Genomic DNA, 27035 nt, shown 5'->3' with positions numbered 1-27035 from the left:
ACCCCTGCCTGTGTATTGATTACTGTAATGGTGACATCAACAAGTAAATGCATATACTCATATATTCATTGGACAAAACTCAATCTGGATAAATGGAGTTGCTATCAGTTCCTTTTCTAGGGATTGAATCAAAATGGAACTTGAAAAAGGCTTAGCGTGAGAGCTTCCTACATGTGGTCCCCTGGAAGGCAGAGCAGGAGAAGGGCGTGTGCGGTTTCTGCACCTCCCCCTGAGCTGCCTTGCGCCTCCATCCCCATGCCTTCTTTACCGTGTACTTCTTGGGAAAGTCTTCTAAGCAAGTCTCTGCATACTTTCAGGAGCCATTCCAATGTTGCATGCTTATTTTTTCCGTATATTCAGAAAACTCAGGAAACATTAATGCAAGACATGCTTTTAGGTATCATTAACATTGGAAGTCCTAAAATGTAAAATTCTAAAAACAAGCACAGGATATTTAATGTTTCCCAGCTCTGCTGTCTTTTCTCTCGTGCACTGCATTTTAAAGAGACCTACAGCGGCTGGGCTGGTTTCACAGTACGGAACTGGTGTTGTCAGCAGACAGTTCACGTTGGGGGATGGATGGTGCTGGTGTTAAACGGGATTTCCCGACAGGAAGAGACAATTAGTAATTGTATTTCATCTCGAATCTTATTTGTGTCTGGTTCATTATTTTTCTTTGATTTTTCTGAACATTCTTTCTATTGTCCTACCTAAAAAACAAATGAAAACCCAAGTGATCTTTGATCCTTAGACCCCAGTGTGCCTTTATTTCACAGCCGTGCTTTCCGGAGCCGTGTCTGTGCTCCTATTTTTGTCTTCTCATCCCACTCCAGGAAGCTGCCTTGAGAAGGACTCCATCTGCTTTTATCTATTTCTTCTTTAATTTTATTTTTTTTGATCTTTGGGTTGCACCGCGCGGCATGTGGGATCTTAGCTCCCTGACCAGAGATCGAACCTGCGCCCCCTGCATTGGCAGCGCAGAGTCTTAACCACTGGACCACCAGGGAATTCCCCTCCGTGTGCTTTTTATTGTCACATCCCAGGGCTGTGCTTTTCTACCCGTTCTTGCCACCATATTTGGCCACGCTGGCCACCTGCCCTCCCTTGGTTTGGGTGACGTCATTCATCTCTGCGTCAGCCCACATCTTTCCTCGCTACATCTTCTGTTCTAATACCAACATCCTGACTGCTATTCACAGTTTTCCCTTCTCATTCTACACGTTCCTCTTTGATGATCTTATTCACATACTTGGCATTTATTATGGCCTAGGGCTGTTGCTTCTTCAGTCTGTAAGGCCGGAAATCCCTAAGGTCTAGAACCCTCTCTCCATGTGCCTACTAGATGAGGCCACTTGGATGTCCAGCAGCAACTCAAATTCAACTTGTCCAGAACCTGGTCCTTTTCTCTGCCCTTAAACACCCTTCTGTCCCCAGTTTCCTCTCCTTGGATGGCATCACATGGTGCCTTGGATGAACTCATCATGAAGATGGGGTGCTGTGTTTGACTCTCCTTTAGCCCCCACCCTCCTCTCCACTTCATCACCTGCCACTGTGTTCAGCCTGCCTCCAGTTTGCTTTTGTTCAAGGCCTCTTCTTTCAAACTTGCCACTGTGGCAGTAGGTTAGGCCTTTAATGTTTTTTGCCTGGACTATTGCAGTAGCTAACTGTCCAGTAATGAGCCTCCCATCTCCACTGCCCTACCTGGCGCCGTCACGGCGGCTCCCTCTGGCCTTTTGATCTGATCATATCCCTTCCCTGTCAGCATCTTCCAGTTCTCCTCCTCTTTCTGTCTCATCCATCATGTTCAGGATGAAATCCAGCTGCCCGTCTGGTCTTTTATTCTGCTTCTCCTCTCCCCACCCTCCTGAACTGTGCGTGTGGCTCTGTGAATATGTCATCTGCTCCTGTCTACTTGACTTTGTGAATAGGGTTCCTTTTCCTCGATGGCCCACCCTTTGTGGGAAATTCTGATTCCTCTTCCCAGCAGGTGAATGTATTGCCTCCCTAACTTTCACCTCCAAGGTCAATACCTGCTCCCTGCTGCCCCCTCCCTCATTAGCCCAGGGGTCTGGGAGACCAGAGAGGGGCTGGGGCTCTTCACCAGTATCTATATCACATCGTAAGAGCAAGTACCCTGTCCTGAGCATCTCACCTGTGCCAGGCCCAGGCCTTCATGCCTCACCTTGCAGGAGTACATTGTGCCTCAAACCTGCGAGTAGCTAGTGCCACTGTGCCCATGTTAGAGATGAGGAAACCGAGGCTCAGAGAGGTAACTAGCTCTTTCCGAGATAACCTTGCAAGGAAGCCAACAGAATTTAAACCCAGACAACCTCACTCCAGAGCCTGAGCTCTCAGCCCCCTGCAGACTGTCCCTCTGCAGATGTGAGCCCAGCAGAAAGTTGTCCCTGAGTGGGTAAACATTAAGTGGGGAATTTAGTAAGCTAGGAACCGGCCAAGGTCAGGAAACTTTGGGAGGTATATGGGAGCAGGAAGGAACCATGCTCTGGTCTTCCTAGGAAATAATAAGAAGAGCTGCAATTCAAATCATTTTTGTTGTAACAAGTATTTCTTCTAAAGTTGCAAATCAGTAAATTTACAGTTCAGCACAGAAAATTAGTTAAAACCCCAGCATGCTTGTTTGCATTTGTATTTATGTACATACTATTGGATATATGTGAATATGTATTTATATGTTTGTTTGTGAATTATCGTTGTGTATTTACATGGTGACACACACACATATGCGTGCACACGTGAGTGAATTATTTCATGTGATTTCCTTCCAGTCAAGTAGTCTGACCCCCTCCAGATGTCAGTTTCACATTGCAGAGTATGTAAATGTAACACGCAGTGTCACGAGCTAGGAAAACAAGCTTCTAGCAAACAGAGTTGGCATCTTGGTGGGTCTCCTGCTGACTGGCAACCCGGTGTCCCCTGCAGACTGCAGAGAGATCCTGCTTCCCATGATGACGGATCAGCTCAAGTACCATCTGGAGAGACAGGAAGATCTGGAGGCCTGCTGCCAGCTGCTCAGCAACATCCTGGAGGTTCTGTACAGGAAGGACGTGGTGAGTGATGGTGGGGCTGCCTCTGTGGACCCTGCAGCAAGTGTGGGCCTGCGATCCCCAGGGGCCCCGGCCTCCCAGGACCAAGTCACGTTTGATTCAGTTAAAAAAGTATGGCCTGAATTTTAAGGGTTACCCTTTCTTTTTCTCTCTCTAGAGTTGCATCCTCAAATTATTTTTTATTTATGTGTAAAGCATGATGATTATATTACCACGTGTGCTTTTCAGCACTGAAGATACTGTTTTATGTTTGTTTCCTGTGACTTCTCAGCCAGGTGACTCCCAAGACTTAGATTTGATATTTAAGGTCAAAGGCTTTGATATTAAAAATTGGAAATAAACAAAGGGAGGCTAATTGCCTACTTTCTTTCAATTATTATTTTATATTTAATAAATAGATAATATTATTATTTTATACATGCACATAGTTGTTGTTGGTTGTTTTAAGTGCATCTGAGAGTTTTGAGAAGAGCAGTTCTCTGCCCCTTTTCCCGGGTTCCTCCCCCGACAGGCAGTTTTTTTCTGTGCTTTCTTGGCTATTTTTTTTTTTAAATGGTATTTCCTTTTGCATTTCTCAATTGTATGCTTATTCCACTGACCTTCTGTCTTAATCAAAAGCTGGTGCAAGCACATATGGAAACATCTGACCCTATGCTTCCCTGACCCCATGGTACCCACTACGTTCATTTGGGCACACGTGTGCACACACATGTAAAGTCATTGGTTCTCCAGGTGTGTCTGGACAGGTGTCCAGGGCCGTGTCTGTCTCTGCCTCTAGCAGTGGCCAGATGGACCAGGATTTTAAGTCGGCAGGACTTGCTCTTAGCTCTCCCCCGCGTGACCTCCTGCCACCTCCCCAGTCCACACACACACACACACATACACACACACACGCGTGTGCACGCGTGCCTGTCCTGCCCACTTCCTTGCCGCACCTGCTCATTCTGTCAGAGCCTGGGTGTTGCCCTTGAAGGAAGAGATAAGGTAAAATAATTCATTGGGATGGTGGCTACGTCCGCTCTTCCCGGGCTTTGCCTTTGAAAGGTGTTGGAAGCCTTAACCCACAGCCCAGCCTCCGGGGCTCCCATGCCAGGCCTTTTCCTTTTCTTATCAGATGAAAGGTTGGGAGTAAAGAGGTTGTGTGTGGCCAAGCCTCACAGAGGAGGTAGTGCCTGCCTGGCCTGTGCGGAAGCATCCAGAAAGCCCATTTAAACCCGTTCAAAGTTCATGAAGAAGAATCGGCAGTCCCATCACACACAAAATAAAGGAGCAAATTCTTGCTGATAGAAGGTTCTCTGGCACTCTGAATTTTAAGTAGTGTGCTAAAATGATATTTAAACATTCGATTCTATGTGACTGTTCCCACATTATTGGGATCTGACATGCAGAGCCATCTCTGTTTGTTATCTGTCAGCCTTCCATTTACAAATGGCCAAGTGTCTTTAGAAAACTCATTGGTGAGCTAATCAGGGATCATAAACATTATATTGTTTAAACAGATTTGCTTTTATTTTTAAGGTTTGCTTCAATTAAATTACTATGATTATATAACACATTATCATTAATGGACTATAATTAATAAAATGCCTTGAGTTTTCTTTGTGAAGGCTTTTGCCTCTGACAAGGGCCATTCTTCCTCTCGTTAAGGGTTGTAATTGATTTACTCTTTACAGGATAAATGGATTCAGTGACAGCCGCGGGACTGGCACGTTTATGACTGTCTTAGGTGGTGGTTTATTTACACTGGTGTGTCCTCCTGCAGGGACCAACTCAGAGGCATGTCCAGATTATTATGGAGAAGCTTCTCCGGACAGTGAACCGAACCGTCATTTCCATGGGGCGGGATTCCGAACTCATCGTAAGTGCTCAGTGACACGCGCTTGTGGGTTTCATTGTGGCTGAGAGCATCTTTCCCGGGAAAGTCATTCACTCTCAAGCCCGAAAATCCATGTGGTTCTTTTCCACCTGCCTTTTGAAACTAACCGTGTTGTACTACGATATAGCAAGCAGTTGGGATGCAGTGATTTACAGTCTAGTAGGTTAAAGGTACTCATTTCCACGATTCTATAAGTAAGTGTCAAAGTTGAAGAGTAACAAACCAACATTTGGTTCTAGTTTTCTCATTGCTTGCGTCTAGCAAAGGATGTATATGTCCTTCTGAGTACTCATTCTTATGGCAGTTTCTTTCTACGTATTTACATTTAAGATGCCATTAATAAAATTTTATGAAGGACCTTAAAAAGGAATTGAGGCACTCCAACATCGCTATTTTATGTCTACTGTAAAGTATTGTAGATGTCTGTCTTGTTCAGATTGTCGAGACAAGGAATGGTATCTGTTCTTTTTCTCAGAGTTTTAACAATAATTTAGACAGTCTTTCCATTTTCATATTATGGTGATTGTTTCCAGAGTTTGCCACTCTCCTCCTCACCATCATTATTCCTAAATTTGGTTTCGTGGGCAAAAGATGCATTTGTAGGTCCCATTTAATTTCTTTCATTTGTAGTACATCTTACTGTATAACTAAGTTTGGTGGATCGCATTTCAAAAAAATAGCTTTCCTAATCACAGAACAGAAAATCCAGTTGGAGTCTTCGCTGGCAATCAGACTAGGCACATTGGTCTTCCTTGGGCGATTTTAGTTCTGTCTGCACAGCCTGGGAATGGTCCTTGGGTGATTTTAGTTCTGTCTGCGTAGCCTGGGAATGGATCAAGTACAGTGACCCGTCTATCTCCATCAGACAGCAAAGCACGACCGGAGCGCTGGGCTTGTGTTGGTTTCTGCGGCTGCATCACAGTAAAGGATGCGGTCTGTGGTTTTGGGTGAATAACAGGAGAATAACTGCTGCCTTTGTATGTTTCCATCCAGTAAAATTGTCTAGTTTATGTCTCAGAGTTTTAGCACATGTTATGTGCAGATTTTCCTTTTTAAGGTGTATGTCTTTTAGGTTTGGATTATAGCATGCATAAATTAGGGAATAAAATATTTCCTTGTAAATTGGCGTTGCTTGCAGTGGACTTTTCCATTATTCTGTAACCCTCACTTGCCTCTTCATGCTCTTCATCATAACGATTCTTTTCTGTAATCTGGAAATGCTTTTGTATACGTGGGTAGAGACTGAGCCCTGTGGAGGAAGAATTGGGGTGACTCTAGGGGCACCCCCGGGGTCCGGTGTTCCTGTCTTCTTGGGGTTGTGCCCTGGGTGCCCCTGGAACACTCTCTCATTGTGGAACTCAGGAGGGCTTTAAGTAGAAAGAATGAATGTGGCTTAAAGTTGAACCCAGTTTGGTGTCATTCTGCTAAGACCCCTGTTGGAACAGGCTGGAGCAGAGGGGCTGAGGTGACATTCTGGCTGTCACGGAGTCACAGTGAACGTGTTGGGCACTCACGATGGGCAGATGGTGGAGACGGCCGATGTGGAGGCCAGTGAACTGACGAGATGGTTCTGTCTCTGGTTAGGGGTGTGTTCACTTGGGTTATAAGCCCACACTGGCCAGCAGTTGAACTGGGGAGAGGAGGGCAGGGAGGAAGCCCATAACAGTTTGGATGGGACCTTAGCCTGGGGCAAGACTGTAAGACGTGCTCGCAGCTCAATCAGAGGATCGAGAATGGAGCATGGTGACTTCTCTCAGACCACATGGTCCCGGATGCCTTTGGGAAATTTCTCATATCTCAGACGTAGTGATAATAGTGGCGAAAGTAATAGCTGCTCCTCACCGAGCATTTGTGGACGTGCTGGGCACTGTATAATGAATGGAGGATCCTCACTTAACCCTCCCCTTCATCGTGCATAGGCCCCTGCAGAAATGCCTTGCAGAGAGATGGGAAACGGTCCCAGACCCACAGCTCGCATGGCGGCGCTTGTGGGGAGCCCGGGTTTGGCGCCAGAGCTGGCTTTCCTTGGTGTCTTCTGTAAGACTCAGACTCATGATGCTGATCTCAGTGGTGGTCCAGGAGGTCCAGAGGAGGACTCAGAATTCCTCCTGGTTCTGCATCGTAGTTAGTGAGGCAGCCGCCCAGGGAAATAAGCACCTTTTGCCCTTTGCCACCTTCAGTCGTTTTCGTGGACCAAATGTCAGGATGTCCTGGAGGAAGAGGGGCCAGACCACGGATCGGTTGTCCCTTTCCTGAAGGGCTTGGAGGAAGCCATGTGTCCTAAGGAACCCTTAGGGGTGCCTGGGAAGAGCCCTTGCACCTTTACCAAGGGGGCATGAAGTGAGGACCCAGGTTCAGTCTTACCTAGCTGTGGCCCTGCTCCTACTGCATAGGTGGCGGGGTCCAGGGCACCGTCGGGGGCCGGGGGGCACTAGAGCAAGCTGCCTACATCCAGGCGCCTCCCCCCACCGCCCTGTCCTTCTCCAGCAGAAGTCTCCAGAAGCAGGAACAGGATTGAGGTCCTAAGCTAACTCCTCCCAATGCCAGCATCTCTAATGTGAAGCCCAGAAATTCCTTCCTAAAATGAACTAGGCCGTCAGGGAAGGAATCTCAAAAACAAAACAAAACAAAACAAACAACTGAATATACTGTAATTATTTAATGAGTGATGACAGCAGCATTAAGATGTTTACAGGAAGGACATTGTCCATTTCAAATTGGAGATGTTCAGAGACTCTTTCCGTCATCAAGGAACCACGAGTCCCCTCTGTGGCGTCCACCGAGCAGTGAGGCTGAAATGTTGCCCTGCTTGGTGAGCTCAGCCTTGCTCTCCACATGGGCTCCCATGCAGATGTATGCATTAGCTTCTTAACGTCACTGTTGTAGCTCCGTGAATTTAGATGAGAGGAAGATCTGGGGAAAAAAATATCCCTGACAAGGTGGCCAAAAAACTTAATCGGTGGCCCTTTTAGAGTGGAAGAAGAGCAGAAAATGGTTTATAGGCCTGTTTGGGCGTAGCTACAACATTCCATTATACCACAGAGATTCCAAACCTTATGTGTTTGCTCCTCTTTTTTGCATCAGTGGAATGGAAATGGTATAACTGTGAATCAGCTCACAAATTCTAAATAATCGCTGAAAATGGACGTTAACAATTTAAGTGATTAAAAAGGTTTTGAATAGCTGTGCTTCACCTAATGGTTTATTTCATGATATTGTCAACAGTAATAGAAGCGTGACCTCTCTTTCCATCAAAACAAGTTATTCGTTGGGGATCAGTTGTGGCCTGATAGTTTCCCCATCTGTTTATATATGGAATTGAGAAGTGGGGAGCTTCACACGCCATTGGCTAAACTGTGATGTACTGTATAAGCGTCTTCTTTTAACTGTATCTGTGGTACCTTGTAAACACCATGCAGTTGGTTATATATCATTTGTTTTAGTTCATTTTATACCTTTCAACTTTATATTTGAAATGGGCTATTGGAATGCATCTCAGGCAGAGGATAAAAATATGCCATGATCCTAAGTATTATAGTTTTTTTTTAACAAATAAAACTCCATTTGGCAAGTGTAGGATTGTAGATTGTGTGGATGCCGACAGCAGGCCCTAACACAGAAGCCTTGCAGTAACCTTGCCACAGAATTAAGATGCCATTTTATCTTTATCCCAGGATTGTCTAATGCTATAGCATAATTGAGTGAGGTGCTGAGCTTTACATTGTCTGATTTCAGATTTTATTTTTCTCTTCCTCTTTGAAAAGATGTCTAGGCCATCAGCGTTGGGCACCTTCTTGGTCATTGTGTACGGCTCTGAGCAGGGGGCCATGGTGGCTTAGGTGCTCTTGTCTGGTGGGCAGGTGACATGGTTACCCCTCCCTTGACACCCCCCCCACCCCCCGCCAACACACACATGCCTGTGTCTTTGCTGGAGTAAGTGCTGTAAACAGAGCTGGGTTGAGAGCAGACAGGATGAGTAGTACACGTGACCCTTCCTTCTCTTGTGATATTAGCCTCTGCTGCCTCTTTCAAATAATCAGATTTACATTCTGTTAATGGGTCCTTTAAAAATGTAATTGAGTGAGAAGGATTTTTAAAGATTTTTCTATGGCCTGGATACACACTGGAAGACTGAAAATTACTAATTCACGAAAATGAAAATGTGGCCCTCTTCAAAAGAAAAGTTCCCTTGGAAAATCCACAGAAGTAGGCTTAGGAAAGGGAAACACTCTTCCTGCATTCTCCACTTGTTCTTGTGACCACCAGACCTCCTGATTCCCTAGACTCAAGTGATGGAAGTTCTTTTGTTTCTACTCCGAACACCAGCTGTAGGGGACGTAGATGGGTGCGGTGTGTTTCATCGTGACAGCGGCACCATTGGTGGGGAAGAGATGCTGCTAGTGAAAATCCACTGATGTCTTTGAGCCTGCGTGATTTATAATGACCTGACATACTTCTTCATTTAAAAGATACTGTAATAGACTTGGTCTCCCTTTTACCAAGATTCATCACCAGATATTTACACAAAGATGTTATTTCCCCATGCACGAACATTCGTTTTACGATATTTATTCTAATGGACTTTACATATGAATGTGCTTTTAACAAAATACTATTCTTAATCTTGCCTTGCAAAAGAAAGCAATGCATTATAAAAGTTTCAAGTGGACAGTATCTGGTTTTTCTCTATGAGTGTTGCAAAAAGTGTCTCTAACTTGTATGTTTGTTAATAAACCTACTTAGAAAACATCTGACTTCCAGAAAATCACCCTATCACAGGTACACGTGTGAGTTCTGATGACTTTATAAATTCATTTCCATATGGTATCGGTATAGCGATTTTTTCCTGCCTTTCACATGTTTCTGTGGCCGTAGTATTTTTTCAAGGTTGGTCACTGACTGTGGATTTACTGCAGAGGAAATGAAAACCGTATCATTACCTGGGTAAAATATGCTGTGCAATTCTTGCATATTCATCCCAAACCGTATCTTACATTAATTATTGAGCTCCTTAAAAGGCATTATGCTGCTTGCATATGACCTTCTCATCTGCCAAAACATATGCTGAGCATTACAGCACGATGAGTTATCCCTAGTTCACAAAACAGAACATTATTTCTGAATCGTATAGTTCTTCTCTTCCGGTAAGTAAGTTGGTTGCACACTTATCCCATGCCAGATGTGCCAGTGGTGGAGCTTTTCCAGATAAAAGGAGATTGTCGATCAATGTCGATCAATGTCGATCAATGTCGATCAATGTCGAGGCAGCTGCCATTATCTTTAGGTGACACTGCACCAGTGACACTGTCTTCCTTACTAGTCACGTCAAATTTTATTCGCTGATAAAAATGCTCCCAAAGAATCATTCCAGCTGTGGTGGGCTTTGTAAACGTGTTGTGCCCTCACAGACAGGGTGGAATGGAGGAGTTCATGGCCCGTTTCTTGTATTTTGTCCTTGCCGTCTTCAATAAGAAGCACAAAGCAAGCACTTGAATTTAATGGTGTGTCTTCTGAGTTGGAATTGAGGATTGTGTATCTGCCTTGCCTATGATGGTACCCCAAGGAGAATGGCTTTGCAGGGTGTGCTCGTTGCTGCTGTTTGAGATTGCATTCGGCCTGGTGTGGGTCCATGAATGATGATGCCATTTCTACCACACCTCAGGTCTCCATGGCAGCGGACACCTTGGCAGCCTCATAGGATGCGGGAAACTTCTGCCGACTTCATATGCCCTTTCCAAGATAGCAAGGTTTCCCCACACCTTGATTTTCTCCCCAATTTTACTCTGCTTTAGGGGAGAGTCTGAGATCGAAGGACCAGATGCAGAGGCCTGGGACCTCTCCTTGGAGGCTAGTCGCACACTTTCAGAATGAGTGGTGGGCACCTATGTGGCAGAATGCCCTTTGTTGGATCTAGTTATCGATAAGAGAGGACCTCTGAGGCTGCACCAGTATTCAGCTCACAGATAATCGTAGAACGTGACTTGGAGTTCTTTCCCCCAGTGCTCCGGGCATTGGGTCTTCCTCTCTATCCTATACTTGAGCTGCACTCACCCACTTCTTTCCCCAGAGGAACCTGTGAGGCAGTGGGAGCCTTCCATCTCAGCCCCATCCTTGCTCCCGCACCTTGCAAGTGGACTCTGCTATTGCAGAGCCCAGGAAAGGGGGTGGTGACCTCTCCTCTCCTAAGTTTCCAGGGGGCCCTCTCCCTTGGGAGAGGTGGTTGGTTTGGGCTGGTCTCCGTAGGAGAGGCAGGGTGCTCAGTCCCACTGGGGCCGCTGGTCCCCCACCCCGGGGAGGGAAGAAGAAAGGAAGGAGGTGGCCGACCCCCTGGGGCTGCGGACCTGCTTGATGGATGATCTAGAGAGAACCTGTCTCCAGGGGGGCATGACAGGATTTGCCCTGGAAACACCAGTGTGTTCAGTTGTCCCCCGGAGGTTCTTTAAAAGTTAGACCTCAGCCAGATGCTGCTGTGTACGGTGCTCTTTGCCCTTAAAAGCCATCCTGTTCTCCTGGCAGCTGAAGCCGATGCCAGGGTGCGTGGTCTGGTCAACTGAGTCTGAGCTGGATTTCAGCCCTGACCCCTCCCCAGCCAGGCCAGGCCAGTAGGCAGTGCCCATGACGCTTCTCCTCTCCCAAAGACCCGATGGAGTTCTCTTCAGCCCGAACATCTTTCCTTTATTATTATTTCCTCAGATTACTTCTTTTTTCCCAAATTATTGAAACCACGAAATAAGATGAATAGCCACACAAAACATGACCTTTGATTTTTTTTTTATTTAAAAATTAATAAAGAACTTAGTGACAAGTATAATAATTTAATCTCTATACGTAATGCCATGTGTACATCTACATATGAGGGAACACGGTACTTTTTACCTTGGTTTTGTATCAAAGATTTTACTTAAATCTTTCTAAGAGAAGAGTCATCATCTGTTAGGACACATTGCAGTTAAACTATGAAATGGGTTTGAAAATATTTTTTTTTCTATTCTGAAGACAGTTTCATTTTTAAATAGGAATTTGTTTATCTTCAGTTTCCTTTTTGATTCTGAAAATATTAACTTTTTTTTTTGTCTAGACTGCTTTCAAACAGTGATGTTAACTTTGTTTACTAGATGTCCTCTTGTTTAGGAATTATGGTACTAATCAGAGAGCTGCTAACACCCTTATTTCAATTCACTGAGATAGTCGGGATTCTGAAAACACAAGGAGAGATAGCTTGTTGCAAACATTTTTTTATAACTTTAGTTAAAAACAGTAGAAAATACATGAAACACATTTTTTTAAATTTTATCTCTACATGAAACAATTGCACTTCCTTCATGGTACAGGATCAACTTAGCCTTCCTCTTGCACAAAAGTATTTCTCAATTCTGTTAACTGATATTCAAGGATTTGTATCCTCATGTATCGTGTCCACAAAAGATGCGTGTTTTTTTTTTTTTTAATTAAAGCACACATCTGTGATATAGTTTGAGTAACCCCCAAAGGATGCTTACATGAGATACTCCTGTCACTTTTTTTTTCCAAGTCCACTAAGGTCTTTCTAGAATCAAAACACTCAGAACGAAAATAGATTTGCTATTGAGTCAGGAGGAAAATGCGTGGCAAGAAATAGCTCCAATCTGAGAAACGCAGGTAGATCCTTTCACTAAGGCCAATCACCTTATTGGCATCTGGTCAATGAGGTGTGCGTGTGAGCACGAGATTAGATAAGAAACGGTTGGACAGAGACCAGAAGACTTGGTTTCCTTGTACATTCACAAACGACTCAAAATTAAAGTTGAACCAAAAAAAGTCAAAAGAAGATCCCTACTTGCTACTGTGAAAAGCCAAAACTTGATAGACAAGAGTCCTTAATAGACTAGGGGCTTTTGATTTCTATAAAAAGATACTTGCAAAGGTGCAAAGGAATGAGTGAAAAAATAAAGGAACTAAGATTTATATTGCAATGTGTAATCAAAAGAGAACTCGAAGTGTCACGATTTATTTAAAAAAGACCTAAAAACATTTGATTCACAGCTTTCCCCTACGTATGTCATTTAGTACAACTCACTAATAGGTTAAATGTAGGTGACGTTAGTTGGTTTGTTGGTAGCAGCTAAACTAAGCACGCGGTTTCTCTTTGAGATGGTCAGATCTTCTACAGTTGTTACAAAGCATAATGAATTGTATAAAACGTCTGGCTGAGCTTTCATGATGAACAGTGTCTCAAAGATTGATCCACAGAAACATTTTCCGGTGGCAGAGAACGCCTGTGATTTATTGGTGACTGTATTATCCGCTGTGTATCTCCACGTGTGTTTTCAAATTCTTGCCAGGATTTATCATTTGGCCTTTGGGTACCAAAAGATTAAAAATGAGATCTATGAAAGCTTAGTGTCCGATAGCTCTGACCCTGTCAACTTGCAGTGATTAAAGGCATGTCCTGACTTTGGGGGACTCCTGGCTGCTGGGCATTTGGAGGAGGAGCAGTAAGCCTGTCGCCGGTCTGGAGTTGAAGCAAACGCTGAATTTGAGGTTTCAGTGTGACGCTGAGATGTCACTTGGCTTAGCGCTACAGCACATGAGGCAAATATACATATAGTCACATTTTAGAGATTATTCATGGTCTCCGACCACTTGAAAAAAATTGTGCTTTCTCCGGAATTTGATGTGCTGAAAATTGCACTCGCCCCCCCGCTTATTTGCAAAATTAAACATAAAAATGAAGTCCTTTGCAAACGTAAGGGCTACTTTTTCTTCTCAGTATTAAAAAAAAAAAATAAAGGCTTGAAAATAATTATGAGTTTTAGCTGTGTTACAGAGTGACAGCCTGCCGTTCTGCAGGTTGATAATGTAATCCTTGCTGATCTGGGGCGCGGGCATAGAATTTTTACCTATCATCTTTGACTATGTTAAGTTTCGTTTCCGGTTTTACATCCCACATCCACGAACTGCAAAGAACAGCTGGCAAGGTGTGACGTGTACTGCCTCGCTTCTGTGAGCTGGTCTGTTACAAAGGCCTTTTCGGTGAGCAGGGTGAGAACTGGTGGCGTCCGAGTCAGCCACCGTTCACTCCGTCCTATTCGTTTTGGAAAAGGATTTACTTTGAACTCCAGTGGGTTTTAAAGACGGCCTTTAGACTCCAAACACCATGAGTTTTAAAGGAACCAGAGTTTCCATCGTCCGTGCTTTTTAGATTCAGTTTTGGGTTTTTGCTTGGGAGTTGAGTAAGTCTCCTGAGAGTAAGGCGAGTGTGCGACCTGAGTTTCCTCGAAAGGATGGAGTTTCCTCAGAACTGGCTGGAGTTTGTCTTCTTGCTGCTTAAAATCTAGCTCCACACTGGAAAGAAAAGAGAGGGAAGAATTTAGTGCTTGGTCTTTCCTATGTAAAGAGCTGCCTTAGAGACAGCAGAATTTGGTACCATCCCAGCAGGGTAATGATCATTCGTATGATGTTTGTAATGCCATTTGACGGTTCAGTATTAAGCAATTGGCTATAATATGTTTTAGTGCTCGGTCACTGTGAACTATCTCAAAAAGTTTCATTTTCTTTGAAAAATAACTCATTTGCATTCATTGCCAACTTTTGAAGTTTTATTAATGTACACAGTTGGTGTGAAAGCATAGACTGTGTTCGTTGAAATGAGAATTGTGACATGTGAGTAACCCTTGTCCATAGACTGCACACATGTGCTTCATGGGACAGAGAGGTAACCGAAGATATGAGTGTTCAAGGGTCATCTTAGTGCATGTACACCAGGTATTTGGAAGCTCTGTGCAACTTTTCACAAGGTCAGAGAAAACCATTCATCTCACCTGAAACAGTTGTAAAATGAAGTGACCTTGGCTTCTGGTCTCCTTTGCAAAATCTCATCTGCCTAAAAAACTGGTAAGAGCCCAAATATCCAACATTGGGGAAAAGAGTGTGTTTTATCAAATCAACACCATTGAATATCACTCAGTTAGTTGTTCGCAAAGATAGTTTTCCAGGCAAAAAGATAGATAGTGTTCAGTGAAAATAACAAAACTGTAATTACGTGGCTGAAGCCATAATGTGCAAACAGGTAGCCATGGGGAAGGACATTTGCCATTAGTGATAGGGTTTGTGTTAGAACGACAGGGTTAAAGCTGGTTTTCTTAAGTATATCTTGTGTCTTAGGAAATTTCTCCTGAGAATGCTGCAGTTGGCCTAGAGTCCTCCCATCCGTCCATGGCTTTGGAAAGGACCATTGTTGACCCCCTAACTTTGGGTAGGACCCCCCTGCTCCAGTGTCACTCTTCTGTGATCAGCCCAGGGGCAGTGGGCCTCGCCTCCCTTCTGGTTCCCTCGCCTGTACCCCTAGAATTTGAACCTGGGTGCTGCATCACGCCAGGCCTCCGGAGATGTGCACGCTGTACTCCTTCCATTTCTGCTCTGGATGCCAGTCGAAATGTCAGTAGATTTCACTAAAGGCTCAGCAGTGACGATAATACATGAGCTCAGAACATTTTATATCCAGCGGAACTGTAAACCATTTACAAACATGATATCCTATTGATTTAGAGAACCATTAATCCTAGCCACATTTTGACATTTTGAAAAGACAAAAACAGCAAAGCTGTATTATCTGGAGTTTTAAAAACAAGTTCAAGACCCATCTAATGGACCGTTTTATGCTTTAAATCCACTGTTCCATTTTTCTTATCATCAATGACTGTATTAGTGAAAAAACTAAAAATATTGTCAGAGAAGTTTATGGCTAGTTCTCCCCCTGTTCCCAAAACAAAAATTATTTTTCCCCCCTCATTTCAAAGGGCCTCTTTGAGTTATGCTGCAGTTTATAGGAAATAGAATAAACTCCCGTGAACTCATGACTTGCTAATCTAGAACATGGGATAATGTATTCATGGTTCCTCTTGGGGACAGTTGTGAAAAGTGCAAATCTCAGGACGTGCTGCCTTTGTGAAACACCAGCCTCGGTTATCGTTCCAGTAGGAAGAACAGGGATTTCCATCCTGGCTTTTTCATCTGATGCTGCGGAGGGGGGGAGGGGGGGAGTGGGAGCTCAGATAAATCCCTTAACCTCTTTAAGGTTCGGTTTCCTTCACTTGAAGGGGTATAATAATTACTGTATTACTGGTATCTACTGAAAAATGGTAAGGATCCTCCCCACTCCCTCTCTCCTGAAAGAAAGAGTTTCCTAAACTATAAGATGCAATTCAGATATTATTTTCTCCTTATCATCTGTTGATCACTGATTGTATAATGGGGACAAGAGCTAACAATGATTAAGAAATACCTATTCAAGAATTCTTCAACTTGGACATTTAACAAGGAAAACAAGAACCTTGCCACTGAGTCTGTAAGACAGTATAGCATCCAGTATGGTATTTTAGGTACAAAAGAGTAATTTTGTCAAGGTGCTTGGTTAGTACTGAAAGCATGTTCTCCAGATCATAACCATCTCAATAGGCCCAGATAGGTTTTGTGTTATTAGATCAGAGGGTGGGTGCTAGCATTTGCTGGGCTAACAGTACAATTCTGGGTACCTGTAATTATTGAATTCCCATTAAGCTTCTACACTGGGAATCCTATTATTAACCAATTTATCACACCGCAGAACCACCGCTGTAATCACAGCATAATCTAATCTGAGTTCTTGTTAACAAAATGACTCGACTTCATCTGTCAGTTGATTCCTATCTGCACTCCCCCACGACTGAGAAGCTGCCGCCAGGAGCTGGTTTCTTCGTGGAGGGAGTGTGAGTGGCCGTGAGCGCCCCCTGGGAGATGCCTGCAGTGAGGTGACCTCGAGCCCTGCCCCTCCCTCCCGGTCTGTAACCCCAAGCTGCAGTGCACCTGCTTGTCAGGTGATGTCTGGGTACCAGGGAATGCTGTGCCCTGCTATCAGGTAGGAATAACGTGGCTCTGTCCAGTGCTTTCCACTGGGGGACTTTTCTCCTTTAGGGAGGAACACAGCGGGGTGAATCTGAAGCAGACAGCTGGCTGGAGAGGGCAGTGTCCGAAGGTTAATAGTCTGGCCGACTCTAGCTGACACAGAGCAAAGGTCCCTTCAGTCTTAGCGGCCAAATGGCCAGAATAAAGCAGCACCTGCTGCCCTGGTCCGCACAGAGGACTTGGACAGAAGCCAGCAGTGGACAGTCTAGGGCACTTGGTCTCTGTGCCCAGAGCCCCTCCCTGTTTAACACAGCGAGCTGTCCAGATAGGGCCTGGGAGCGGGGGATGGGGGGTGGGTGCTGCCTCGTGGAGAAGCGATGGCCCTCGATTTGGGCTTCCACACTGATCGGAGGGACACGGGGCGCGTGTTGGCGGGGGTTGGCTGCAGCTGCCCGTGTGGGCACCATCACCGTCTTCAGGGCTGTCACTTTCTCCCCTGTCTGAAGCACGTGTCCTGGCCACTCCTTGCCCCTCTGTCCCCAGGCACACATGACCTCCTTACTCTCTAGCACCTACTGAAAGCTCCCCTACTCCGCTCCTTTCTTCCTTCTTGGCACTCACTACAGATGATTGCATTTGTCTCCGTATCATTTTGCCTCCATCCCCCGAATGCAGCTGCTGTGACGAGGTGACTATTGTCCCGTCTCTGCTCCCAGCACCTACAGCACGGCCTGAATCGCAGCAGTTGCCTGTGTAATACTTACAGAATTAACGCATGAGCCGTAAAAGACAAGTCCCGTCTCGTCTTTCGTCCCCGTTGCCCTGGGCTGTTCTGTCCTGGTCGGTGATGTTGGCTGTGCTCCCTTGTTCTTCCCCCGCATCGAGCCCCCTCCTCACTGCTGGTAAACAGGGCTTCTCCCCCAGGCAGCGCTGTTGGACCCACTCCCGGTGGAATCTGTGACCAGGCTCCCTTCTCTCAGAACTTAATCGAAGAAGATGCTGAAACTTTTGTTGTAAAACACACACCAGGATCTGTTTGGAGCCTGCCTCCCCCGCTTCTACTCCTGGCTTCCCCTTTTCTGGAAGAGTCTGTGGTAAAATCTTAAGATGGGTGGGGTCAGCAGGGTGTGGTCAGTTGTGCTCTTCGAACCTGGGAGTCTTTTGATTCCCTTTCCACTTTTCCTGTGGGCTGGAGGCCCTGGTGTGGTTTTCTGCATGATGCTGCTTCTAAGCTCCGTCAGGGGCAGTGTACCTGCCCTGTGCGGTTTGGACCTGCCTTCCCAGAGCAGTTCCAGCTCAGAGACTTACCCGCTAATTGAACAGGCAGACAGGAGTGTGTGTATTCCAAGTCTGGCCTCTAGACCTTGTCCTCATCTCTTAGGACTCGGCTGGGGGTTGGCACAGCTTCCTGCAATGTCCAGGGTCTCCGGGTTCGGCCGCACACGAGGCTGGAGGCTGCTGGTGGTACCGCCCGCCTCCTGCAGGCCAGATCTGGCGTTTGTAGCGCACTGTCAAGGGGACACACGCATCATGCGGAACACTTGCACCTCCGAGGATAAGCAGCCTGGAAAAAGTCCTGACTCTAGAGAGTCCGAGCCTGAGTGTGAAGGGACTGGAGTCAGGCCAGCCTCCCCTAAGCTGGCTGTTCTCTCCTTTAGTGCCTGAGTTACAACGCAGACTGCAGACTGTGCTGGGTGATCCAGAACGGCCCCAGGACTGCTGGGGCTGTTTACAAGATATAAATCCCCGGGAGCTATCATTATTTACGTTTTATATCTCTCCTTCCCCTGCCTGCGTCCATCCAACAAAACGCTTGTGTTGAGAGCCCCGTGGTAACTGAAGCCCTGCTGCCAGGCGTGCCGCCGAAAGCCATTGGCCACATCTACGTGACTCACGGTGACGAAGGATTAAAGCCACGGGCTGCAGACTGCATTTTTTGGTTAGTCTTTTTCTCTTGAAAATAGAAGTTTTATGTGTAGGGACTTTGCTTACAGAATTATTACTCTGTACATTTCCAAAGAAATAAAAATCTGCCGTGAACCTCAGGCTGCTCTGTCAGCTGGCTCCAGCTTTATCTGCTTCCCGGCGTCTCTGCTGGGCTTTGTAGTAACACTTCTCCCCACGACTTCATGCGATTTTGCAGAGGAGCGTGGTCCCAGCATCTCCAGCGGGTGCTCTGCTTGTCTGCTGCTCCTATAAATACCCGGGCCCTGCCACAGTTTCCTTAGCAAGCTGTCGCCAGCTCCTTGAGTTAATGGAAGGGGAAATGGATTTAGAACGTTCCTTTCTCCAGTCCCCTGGGTGTAGCAGTGAAGAGTTAAAAGCAGGTGAGTTCGGCTCCCAGGCACTTGTGTGTTTTCTGGGCTGGAAGAAAACCCGAAATCTCTGATTTCTCCGACCTTGACAGTGTTGGCGGGGCTCAGTGGGCTGCAGAGCGGAAGCCTCCGTTTTTAATTTTCTTTGAATCAGATCGCGGAGTCCCCGGTGCTCGGTGTGGCTCTGACTGACCCATGCACGCTCTGCCACCGTGGGTACGGCATCCCACCTTCAGGGACCTGAGCTTCCGGGGCTGTGAAAGGACAGGGGAGATGCACGCCCACCGCCAGGGGGCTCCACGGCGCCACCACGCCTGCGCGGAAACGCAGGCCAACCCAGGGCAGCCAGCTTGCTGGGGCGTGCGATGGCTCTCACAGCGTCCTCAAAATGCAGTGCTTTACATCCGGCTGGCTTCACGTCAGCGCCTTGGATGACACGGTGTTGTTCAGGAGAAGCTGAAAGTCAGGCTCCAAGTAACAGGCTGGGTTGTCTCCCTTGCAAGCCTGGAGAACCAAGCACATCTCCTTTTGTTTACTTCTCGGCCTCAGTTTACATACGTGGTCCCGGCTGTGCCTTTAGGCAGTGGGAGAACCAGGACCCAAAATAGCCATCCTACTCCCCTGGACGCATCTCCATGTGACTACTGAGGGGCCCCATCCATCCGGCATGTCCAGAATCAGATCGTTTCCCCCGGCTGCTGCTCTGTCTTCCCAAACTCAGCTGCCATGCCGGGCACCTTGGCATCTAGCTGGACTCGCCCTTCCCGCCTGCTTCCATCAGCTGGGTACCATGCAGCCGCCCTCAGCAATCTCCAGCGCCTTCCTCTGCCCCCGAAGAACTTGGGCAGTTTTCACTTTGGCCACTGAAACAGCCGTCCATTGCTTTTCCTCTCGCCATCTCTCTCCTGCCCTAACGCGTTTTCCAAGTCCCAGAGTCACCTTAGGAAAACCTGAAACTCCTTGACAAACGTCCACTCATCCTTTAAACCGAGGGCACTTGTTGCCTCTTCCTTCCGTGGATTTTCTAGACTAACCACATGTGCGCGCCCCTCCGTCCTGTCCAGACTCCTCTGGGCCACACTACGCAGGCTCTCTGCACATTTTTATCAGAGCACTTCTGGCTCATGTGGGCTCATAGCTCCTTTTTCTCAGGTCTGTGAAACGCGTCGAGGGATAGACCATGTTGAATTCAGCTGCATCTGTGATGCCTTTAATACAGTGACAGACTCAGCACGTGAGCTCTTTGTTTACTGAACTGAAATAAACTGATGAACTGAACCCGAATCCCCTCACCTCCAGTCTCTGCAGAATGCTGCTGCTCTGTTTTCTAGTTATAACTTATTCATCAAAACAAACATATGTACACAAAATATGTCCATATGTTATATACCTGTTGTGTATATATATATGGAGCTTGTTCCAATAGTTTCCAATATTAATAATTTGAACATAGAAGTGATTCATCATAACTCTGAATCCTTCTCCCACCACTCTTTCACACAGTAGGTGCATAATCAAAGTTTACAGAGTCACTGTAAGATTTAAAATACCAGAAATAGATGGGTATTCAATAATACTAATACCTGAACTATAAGATCTATCCCCTTTTCATGATGGCCTATGGCAAGGAAGTTATGGTTATGGTTATAAAAAGCAAAACATTAGCCAGTTATCCTAGCTATAAAGTATATTCCAAAGTATCCAAAGTTATAGACAGTGACCTTTCTGAATACATCATGGTATGTAGCCTGACCACGCAGGAGGACAGTCCTTGCTTTTATGGTTGACTGAAGCTCCATCCTCGGTATCTTTCTTATCTGTGACTCCTCTGGAATACAAAGACTGGTCTGGCACCTGGGCTTCATCTAAGTGCCCAAATTTGAGGGCTGGCCAGATGCACAGGAATCCGGGAACTGCGTTTGAGCCTCCTATAGTTTTGCGCCACAGAGAAGTCGAGGCAGAAAGACTCAAGCGCTGTTTATAACCTCCAACCATAATAATTTCTCGAGTAAGAAAGGGACCAGATCACTCACAGGAGTGTCACATGTGTATTAAGCATATCTGATGTCACACTGCTAGCAAGTCATCAAGATCAGACATTATATTTAGAAGGGATGGATAATTATTAAATTAAATGCAGACTGCCAATTCACTGCTGTCCCTGGCCTCAACAAAGAGCACACAATTATTTTTTTTAATCTTCGAGCAGGAAGTGCATTGTAACTGCAGTTAAAAGGAGACAACACAGGACTCTCCAAAATTGTTTGTACTGGGTCCTTCAGGTGCCAGGGCTGGGACACCCAGCCAGGTGACCAGAGTCGGGTTGGCTGAGATCTTGGCTGTGACCTTGTCTTCTGTTCTCATCTTGAGGATGGACAATCTGTTGCCCGGAGAGGAATGACTTGGGATCACAGTGCTTGAGCTAAAGAGCAACCCGGCCCCTCTCAGCCACCAGCCCAGAACGCTGAGTTGCTGACGCTCGCAGGAGCTTCCCCTATTCTGACATGAGCAGAGAGAGAGAGGATATGGAGCAGTGACAGTTCTCAGTGCAGCGGCCAGAAAACCATTAGCTTCTTGTGCATGTCCTGTGGTGTCACTGGTGACCTGTCTAAACCCCCGGGTTCCCTGCCACACCTCCAGGGATGTCTTGTCTGTGGGGTCAGTTCCTTCAAGGTGGCTGATGGGGGGAGAAGAGTCAGCTGAGTGACGGCAGCAAACCCTAGGTGGTTTCTTTTGTCATTGAGTCCCCAAGGAATTTTACATGCTAACTTAGGGCACTCAGGTAAGGACTGGATGCTGTATCTAGCTCCTAGAAAAATCTACATGGTTGTCTAAAAGTGAATTACACTGATTTGCTCATGACACTGACAATGTAACTCCTTCACACTTTTAGACATAGGTGACTACCTCGTTAATTTTGACTTTTGAGGGTCTTAAGAGGAGGGCTATCAGTATAATTAACCTTTCTCTGCTGAATAATTTTTAACTAACTGCTTTACAAAGAATACGTTGAGATGAGTAATCAGTTTTCACTTTTACAGCTGTAATCAGTTACACATAGAATTTTTGATACTAAAGGTTAGTAAAAGGTCACTAAAGATGACTAAAACCTGATCCTTACATATTGGGGGAAAAAGAAAGAATATATTTTTATAATTCTCATGGAACAGACAAAACTTGGATTCTTGGTTTGGGGAATTTTCAAGGAGAATTTTGAGGTCTGTTAAGTCATTTTTTTTTTCTAACGTTTAATTTACTTTATTAAAACATATTTCCTTACATCAGAATAACATCGCCTGAAGTATTATCCAAGGAAATCCTTTCTGTCATCTTCCTCCCGCCCCATCAGTCACTGTAAATACTAGGAACAGAGCACTAAGTATTAGACAAAAGCTCATTTCCTCCACATCAGTTCATGTTGGTAAAGAACTTAATATGCACGAGTAGTGGTGATCGAAAGCAGGCCTGCAAAGGCCACTCCACTAAGAGATAATCACTAAATGACAAAGGCAGCGAAGATTCCACTCCAAGTGGGCTCTGGACAGTCGGCTAGACCTGGCCCCGGTTCTGCATGCAAATGCAATTACCTCTCTTAATAATAAGACTTCATTAGTTTCGAGGCCTCCAGCTCTGGTGGCTGCCCTGATTGCAGCTCCTTTTTTTGCAATACTCTGGAATCAGTGACATTTCCGTGCACATTTTTGTCTGGAATCTTCGCAGCCTTCTATTCTGTGTTCTTATTGGGGATGCAATGAATTGCTACTGATGATTTGAGAAACTGCAAACCATTAATTCTGTGAATTCCTTGTTCCATCTCATAATATTAGGGTATTTTTCTCGTCTTTCCCGAAACCCTCCAATCATTTTGGAAAGGACCTTGCAGAATTTGGGAGCTTCCTTGATAAACAGTTAAAGATTTCGATGCACTGGAAAGTTCCCCAGCTGCTGTAAAGCTGAATGCTTATGTGCCAGCAGCAAGGCATCCCCTTTCATCCTTGGAAATGCTCTGGCTGTTTCTCCCCGTAATCCTTCTGGTTGTTTCCAACCCTCTAGCCTGGGGGGTGGGGGAGGTGTTCTGCAGAACACATCTAAACTCTCCCCGATACGGTACCCCTCCAAGGTGGTGCTCTGTCCTCTGCGTCAGCTGTCCCCACGTGGAGCGCCCTGGTTGCCTCATCTCCCCGTCCTCTGCCTTTCTTCACTGTGTCTGTGGCCCACACCTTCGGTACAGAAGGTTCCCTGCTGTTATTACTCTGTTGTTACAAGGTCTTACGGTAGAGGTTCTACGGGCTTGTCTTCAGCCAGATCACCAATTCCTCCCGTCTCCCGGTATGTGGGACCATGCCCCTCATCTCCTAGGAGTTCCATGAAAAATGCTTGCTGAGGAAATTCACAGAAGCACCACATGGAAGGGACTCGGGTACTTTATCAAAACAGTTGTTTGAAATTTTGTCTATCCTTGACCATCCATGGATCATATCAAAAGATGAAAATACAACATAGACAACAGGGCATCCTGCAAAGTCCCTCCCTCTGGGGTGTTGAAAACAAAGTGACAGGCGGACGGGCAGTGTTCCCTTCCCTTCGGGGGCCAAGTCCACTCACAGATTCACTGCATCATTATCAGTGTCACTTGAGGCTGGCTGTGGGTGGCCCTGATGATACAGAAAGGAAGCAAGTGCGGGCAGTGTCCTCCTGAAGGGGACAGGTGTTTCAGGACTTGGAACTAATGGTAGGAATTCTAATACTTTACAGGAAGATTTAAATTCTGGTAAAGATTCTACTTAATTAGTCTGAATCATCATTATCATTATCTTTCAGAGCTCGCTTTCATTCCCCAAAGCCTTTGAACTGAGGTTAGCACAGGCTATCCTCATAAAAATGCACAAATTTGAATTCAAGCCATTTTGTTGTGGTATTATTTTACGAATTAACCACTTCAGTAAAGCTGGGAAATGGTATGTTGCATTGTTCCTTTTTGAAACAAAATCTGAACAAAGGATGAATCATCAGTTAGCGTGACTCATCAGATTAGTCTGACAAGAGACCTCCTGAGATAGGGTGGATACAAAGGATTTCAACTGCTTATGAGCAAAGATTATATTAGTAATTTATCCTTCAAACATTTTCTGAAATAATTACAGCCTATTTTGACAGGAAATATGGATGATAAGCCAGAAAAGTTTTACTACAGAAAACTAAAACTTGTATCTCTTGTTATCTTGTTTCATGCTGAGATGGTCTTAAATTAGAATTTCACAATTGGTCCAGATCAAAATGGAAAGAATGTCGTTTTAGGAAACAAAAACTGTAGTCATGTCAACCACCTCCAAATTCCCAGTGATGGAAGATATCACTTTTGATGCTTGGGTTTCAGTGTCTAGGAAGCAGGGCAATCCATTGCCCAAGGATGGTTGTTTCGGCTCTTTGTAAATCGATTTGCCAATACAGGAATGGATGTTATTTGGTTGAGAAATGCCCTGTGAATGCCCAAACTTTTATCTCCACGTAGACTTTCTTTTGAAGCTCTCAGATCCATTCCTTTCATAATTGTAGATCACTGACTCACGGGATTTCAGAGCTAGAAAGGACCTACCTGATCCCTTCCTTCAATCATGCAGAACTTGGAGATCTAATGGACACCCCTCCAAAGACAGAGGATGGCAGCTCAGCCCTAACCTCTGGGGCACCCCCTATCTGAGCATCAGTCCCAGGCAGGCTGATTTTCACAACCTTTTGTTTGTGGTCCTGGAGGCCCTTTCTCCATGAAATTGCTTCAAGATCTTTTGTCCCTTTGATATTTTTTTTCCATGACAGACTTATTTTTTTACAGAGAAATATGTACTGCCACCCATGGCAAAGGCATACATTTATTCAAGGGCTTGCATTGCTAGAACCACAGGCAGCTGTGTCTTGGACACGGCCCCCTTTGCATGTCCCTAGGCCAAGTGTTACTGGCAACATGGTGGATTCTTACACCGCTCGGAGAGGGTACTTGGGTTTCGGGTGAAAAGCAGTGTGTAAATGCAAGATGGGCGGGATCAAATTCATTGACTTCCAGGGCTCTGTGCCTGCCAGCAAACAGGTATGACAAATGACAACATGTGGAAACTGGCAGCTCTGATGGCCCCTCGTGTTCGCCCAGGCTCTGGGACAACCACAGGCCTTTGGCATTTTAAAATGTCTTTATTTTGAAACTCCTTCAACCTATTCAGTTCTGAGGTGCTGCAGGCATCCTCTGGGAAAGACCCAGAAGAGTGGCAGAGATGGTGGTACAGGGACTTTTAGAACATTCCTGAAGTCTAGGGTGCAGGCCCTGGTACCTGAGAGCCTGGGTGCAGAGCCAGGCATAGAACCAACTGCAGGGACTCCAAGCTTGAACTCATCCCCTTCTGATGGGATCGTCTCTACAGAGGTGTTTGCAGGAACTGATGGAGGATTTGTTGTAGCGTCCTCCGTGAAAAGAGATGCGCTTAAATCATAAAGCCTTTGCAATTTGGACACTCCCTCTGGCTCACCTCTGAGATGTTCTGGCTGCCCATTTGCACTGCTACAGGGTCACCTGGACAGGTGACTTCTTCTGCCCAAGGCCTGTTGCGTTCTGAATGCTTTTCTATCAAAGAAACCTCTATCCTTCCTGAAGCGTTTGACATTTGAGAATTGAATCACAGGGCCGACCGTACACTGAGAAATCATCTGGGTGAATTCTCCCTTGCTCTACACTCCCCATTCTTTTCTGGCAAAAGGGAACCCCAAGGGAAATTACCTATCTGGAGGTATCAGAAACTGCCAGCCACCACTCTTTTGTACCAGTCTTTGGTTTTCTGATGGGATTATAAAAGCCCCCTTCACCGAAGTGCTGGATTAGCCACCACCATTGTGCCCCCCCATGATGGAACTGCCGCCCACGCGGGGCTGGACGCTCCTGGCAGACAGGCTCCGCTGTCGTTGATCCCTGACCCTCTGTCCTCACTTCTCCAGCTGTGTGCTCACCAAGGGGATGCTGGGTTTGGATCTGTTTATGCCATTTGTACTCACCATTGAAATGATGTGATTTATTTGAGTGTTACATAAACCCATGAGATATACTGGAGGCAAGAGAGAATTATTTCTGTGGGTTAGATGTTTTGGACAGAGCAGCGTGCTACAAACTACTGAGTGTGACAAAGGGAGGGGCAAATCGGCGTCCAGAAGGACCCTGAAATCAGGTTCCATCACAAGACGGTGTTCTACGTCAGGAAAATGGTTGTGGTTCGTGGCAGATACCTTGGAAGTCCAGTGGGGGTGACCACAGGCACAGGAGACATCTGGGCCTCACCTCAAAAGATTGGCATAACTTAAAATCATGTACATTGTAAGACAATTATATGATTCAAATTCAAATAACATGTTTACGTTTATGATTTCCCTTTTGACTGGTGTTCCAATTAGTGAACCAGAAGTGAGCTTTCTTTCCTCTCATCTGTAGTGCTCAGAAAACTCTTGCTAATGTCAGTAACCAATGTCAAGAGTAACTGTTAAATTTTAACAGTTATAATTTTAAATTATGTCCTATATAAAGTGATAGGAAAACTGGGAAACAGAATTTGACAAATATATATGTTCAACTTGGTAATAATATAGAGACCTCTATTTGAATTCATAGCAGGAAGACTGCTTTTTGGGGCAGTGGGAGTCTAGCTGAAATGTTACTATTAAGCCTTCCGAGTAACTTCTCTTTGCAGCAGAAGTTGGAGTGTTGGGAAATTTTTGTTGTTGTTATCAGTCTGATGGGGGGATTTTAAAACACTTTCCCGAAAGAGCGATCTAAAACTCCACTTCTTCTCTAGTACCGCCTCTCCCGGGATGCTCTGTTCACTTAGAGAGAGGGCTTACTTACTGTAGGGTGGCACGGCTGTAGAGGCCCCCACTGTACAC

General features: G+C 45.6%; 2 protein-coding genes across 3 annotated transcripts in view; one reads left to right on the top strand and one right to left on the bottom strand.

Moving 5' to 3' along the window:
• Nucleotides 1-27035, top strand: part of DOCK1 (dedicator of cytokinesis 1) — a 532415-nt gene that overhangs the window by 199509 nt on the left and 305871 nt on the right. For both annotated transcript variants that reach the window (XM_057531553.1, XM_057531554.1), the window contains exons 26-27: nucleotides 2941-3068; nucleotides 4828-4923. In XM_057531553.1, coding sequence (XP_057387536.1) covers nucleotides 2941-3068; nucleotides 4828-4923 — 224 coding nt within the window. The remainder of the gene's footprint in view (nucleotides 1-2940; nucleotides 3069-4827; nucleotides 4924-27035) is intronic.
• Nucleotides 13410-27035, bottom strand: part of INSYN2A (inhibitory synaptic factor 2A) — a 57704-nt gene continuing 44078 nt past the window's right edge. Inside the window, exon 4 of the mRNA XM_057531555.1 lies at nucleotides 13410-14265. Within this exon, the coding sequence (XP_057387538.1) occupies nucleotides 14085-14265 (181 nt within the window). The 3' untranslated portion in view covers nucleotides 13410-14084. The remainder of the gene's footprint in view (nucleotides 14266-27035) is intronic.

The sequence above is a fragment of the Balaenoptera acutorostrata genome, chromosome 16, assembly GCF_949987535.1.
Source record: "Balaenoptera acutorostrata chromosome 16, mBalAcu1.1, whole genome shotgun sequence".
Taxonomy (NCBI): Eukaryota; Metazoa; Chordata; class Mammalia; order Artiodactyla; family Balaenopteridae; genus Balaenoptera; species Balaenoptera acutorostrata.
Note: the sequence above shows the minus strand (reverse complement) of the source record. Positions and strands in the feature narration are given on the sequence as shown.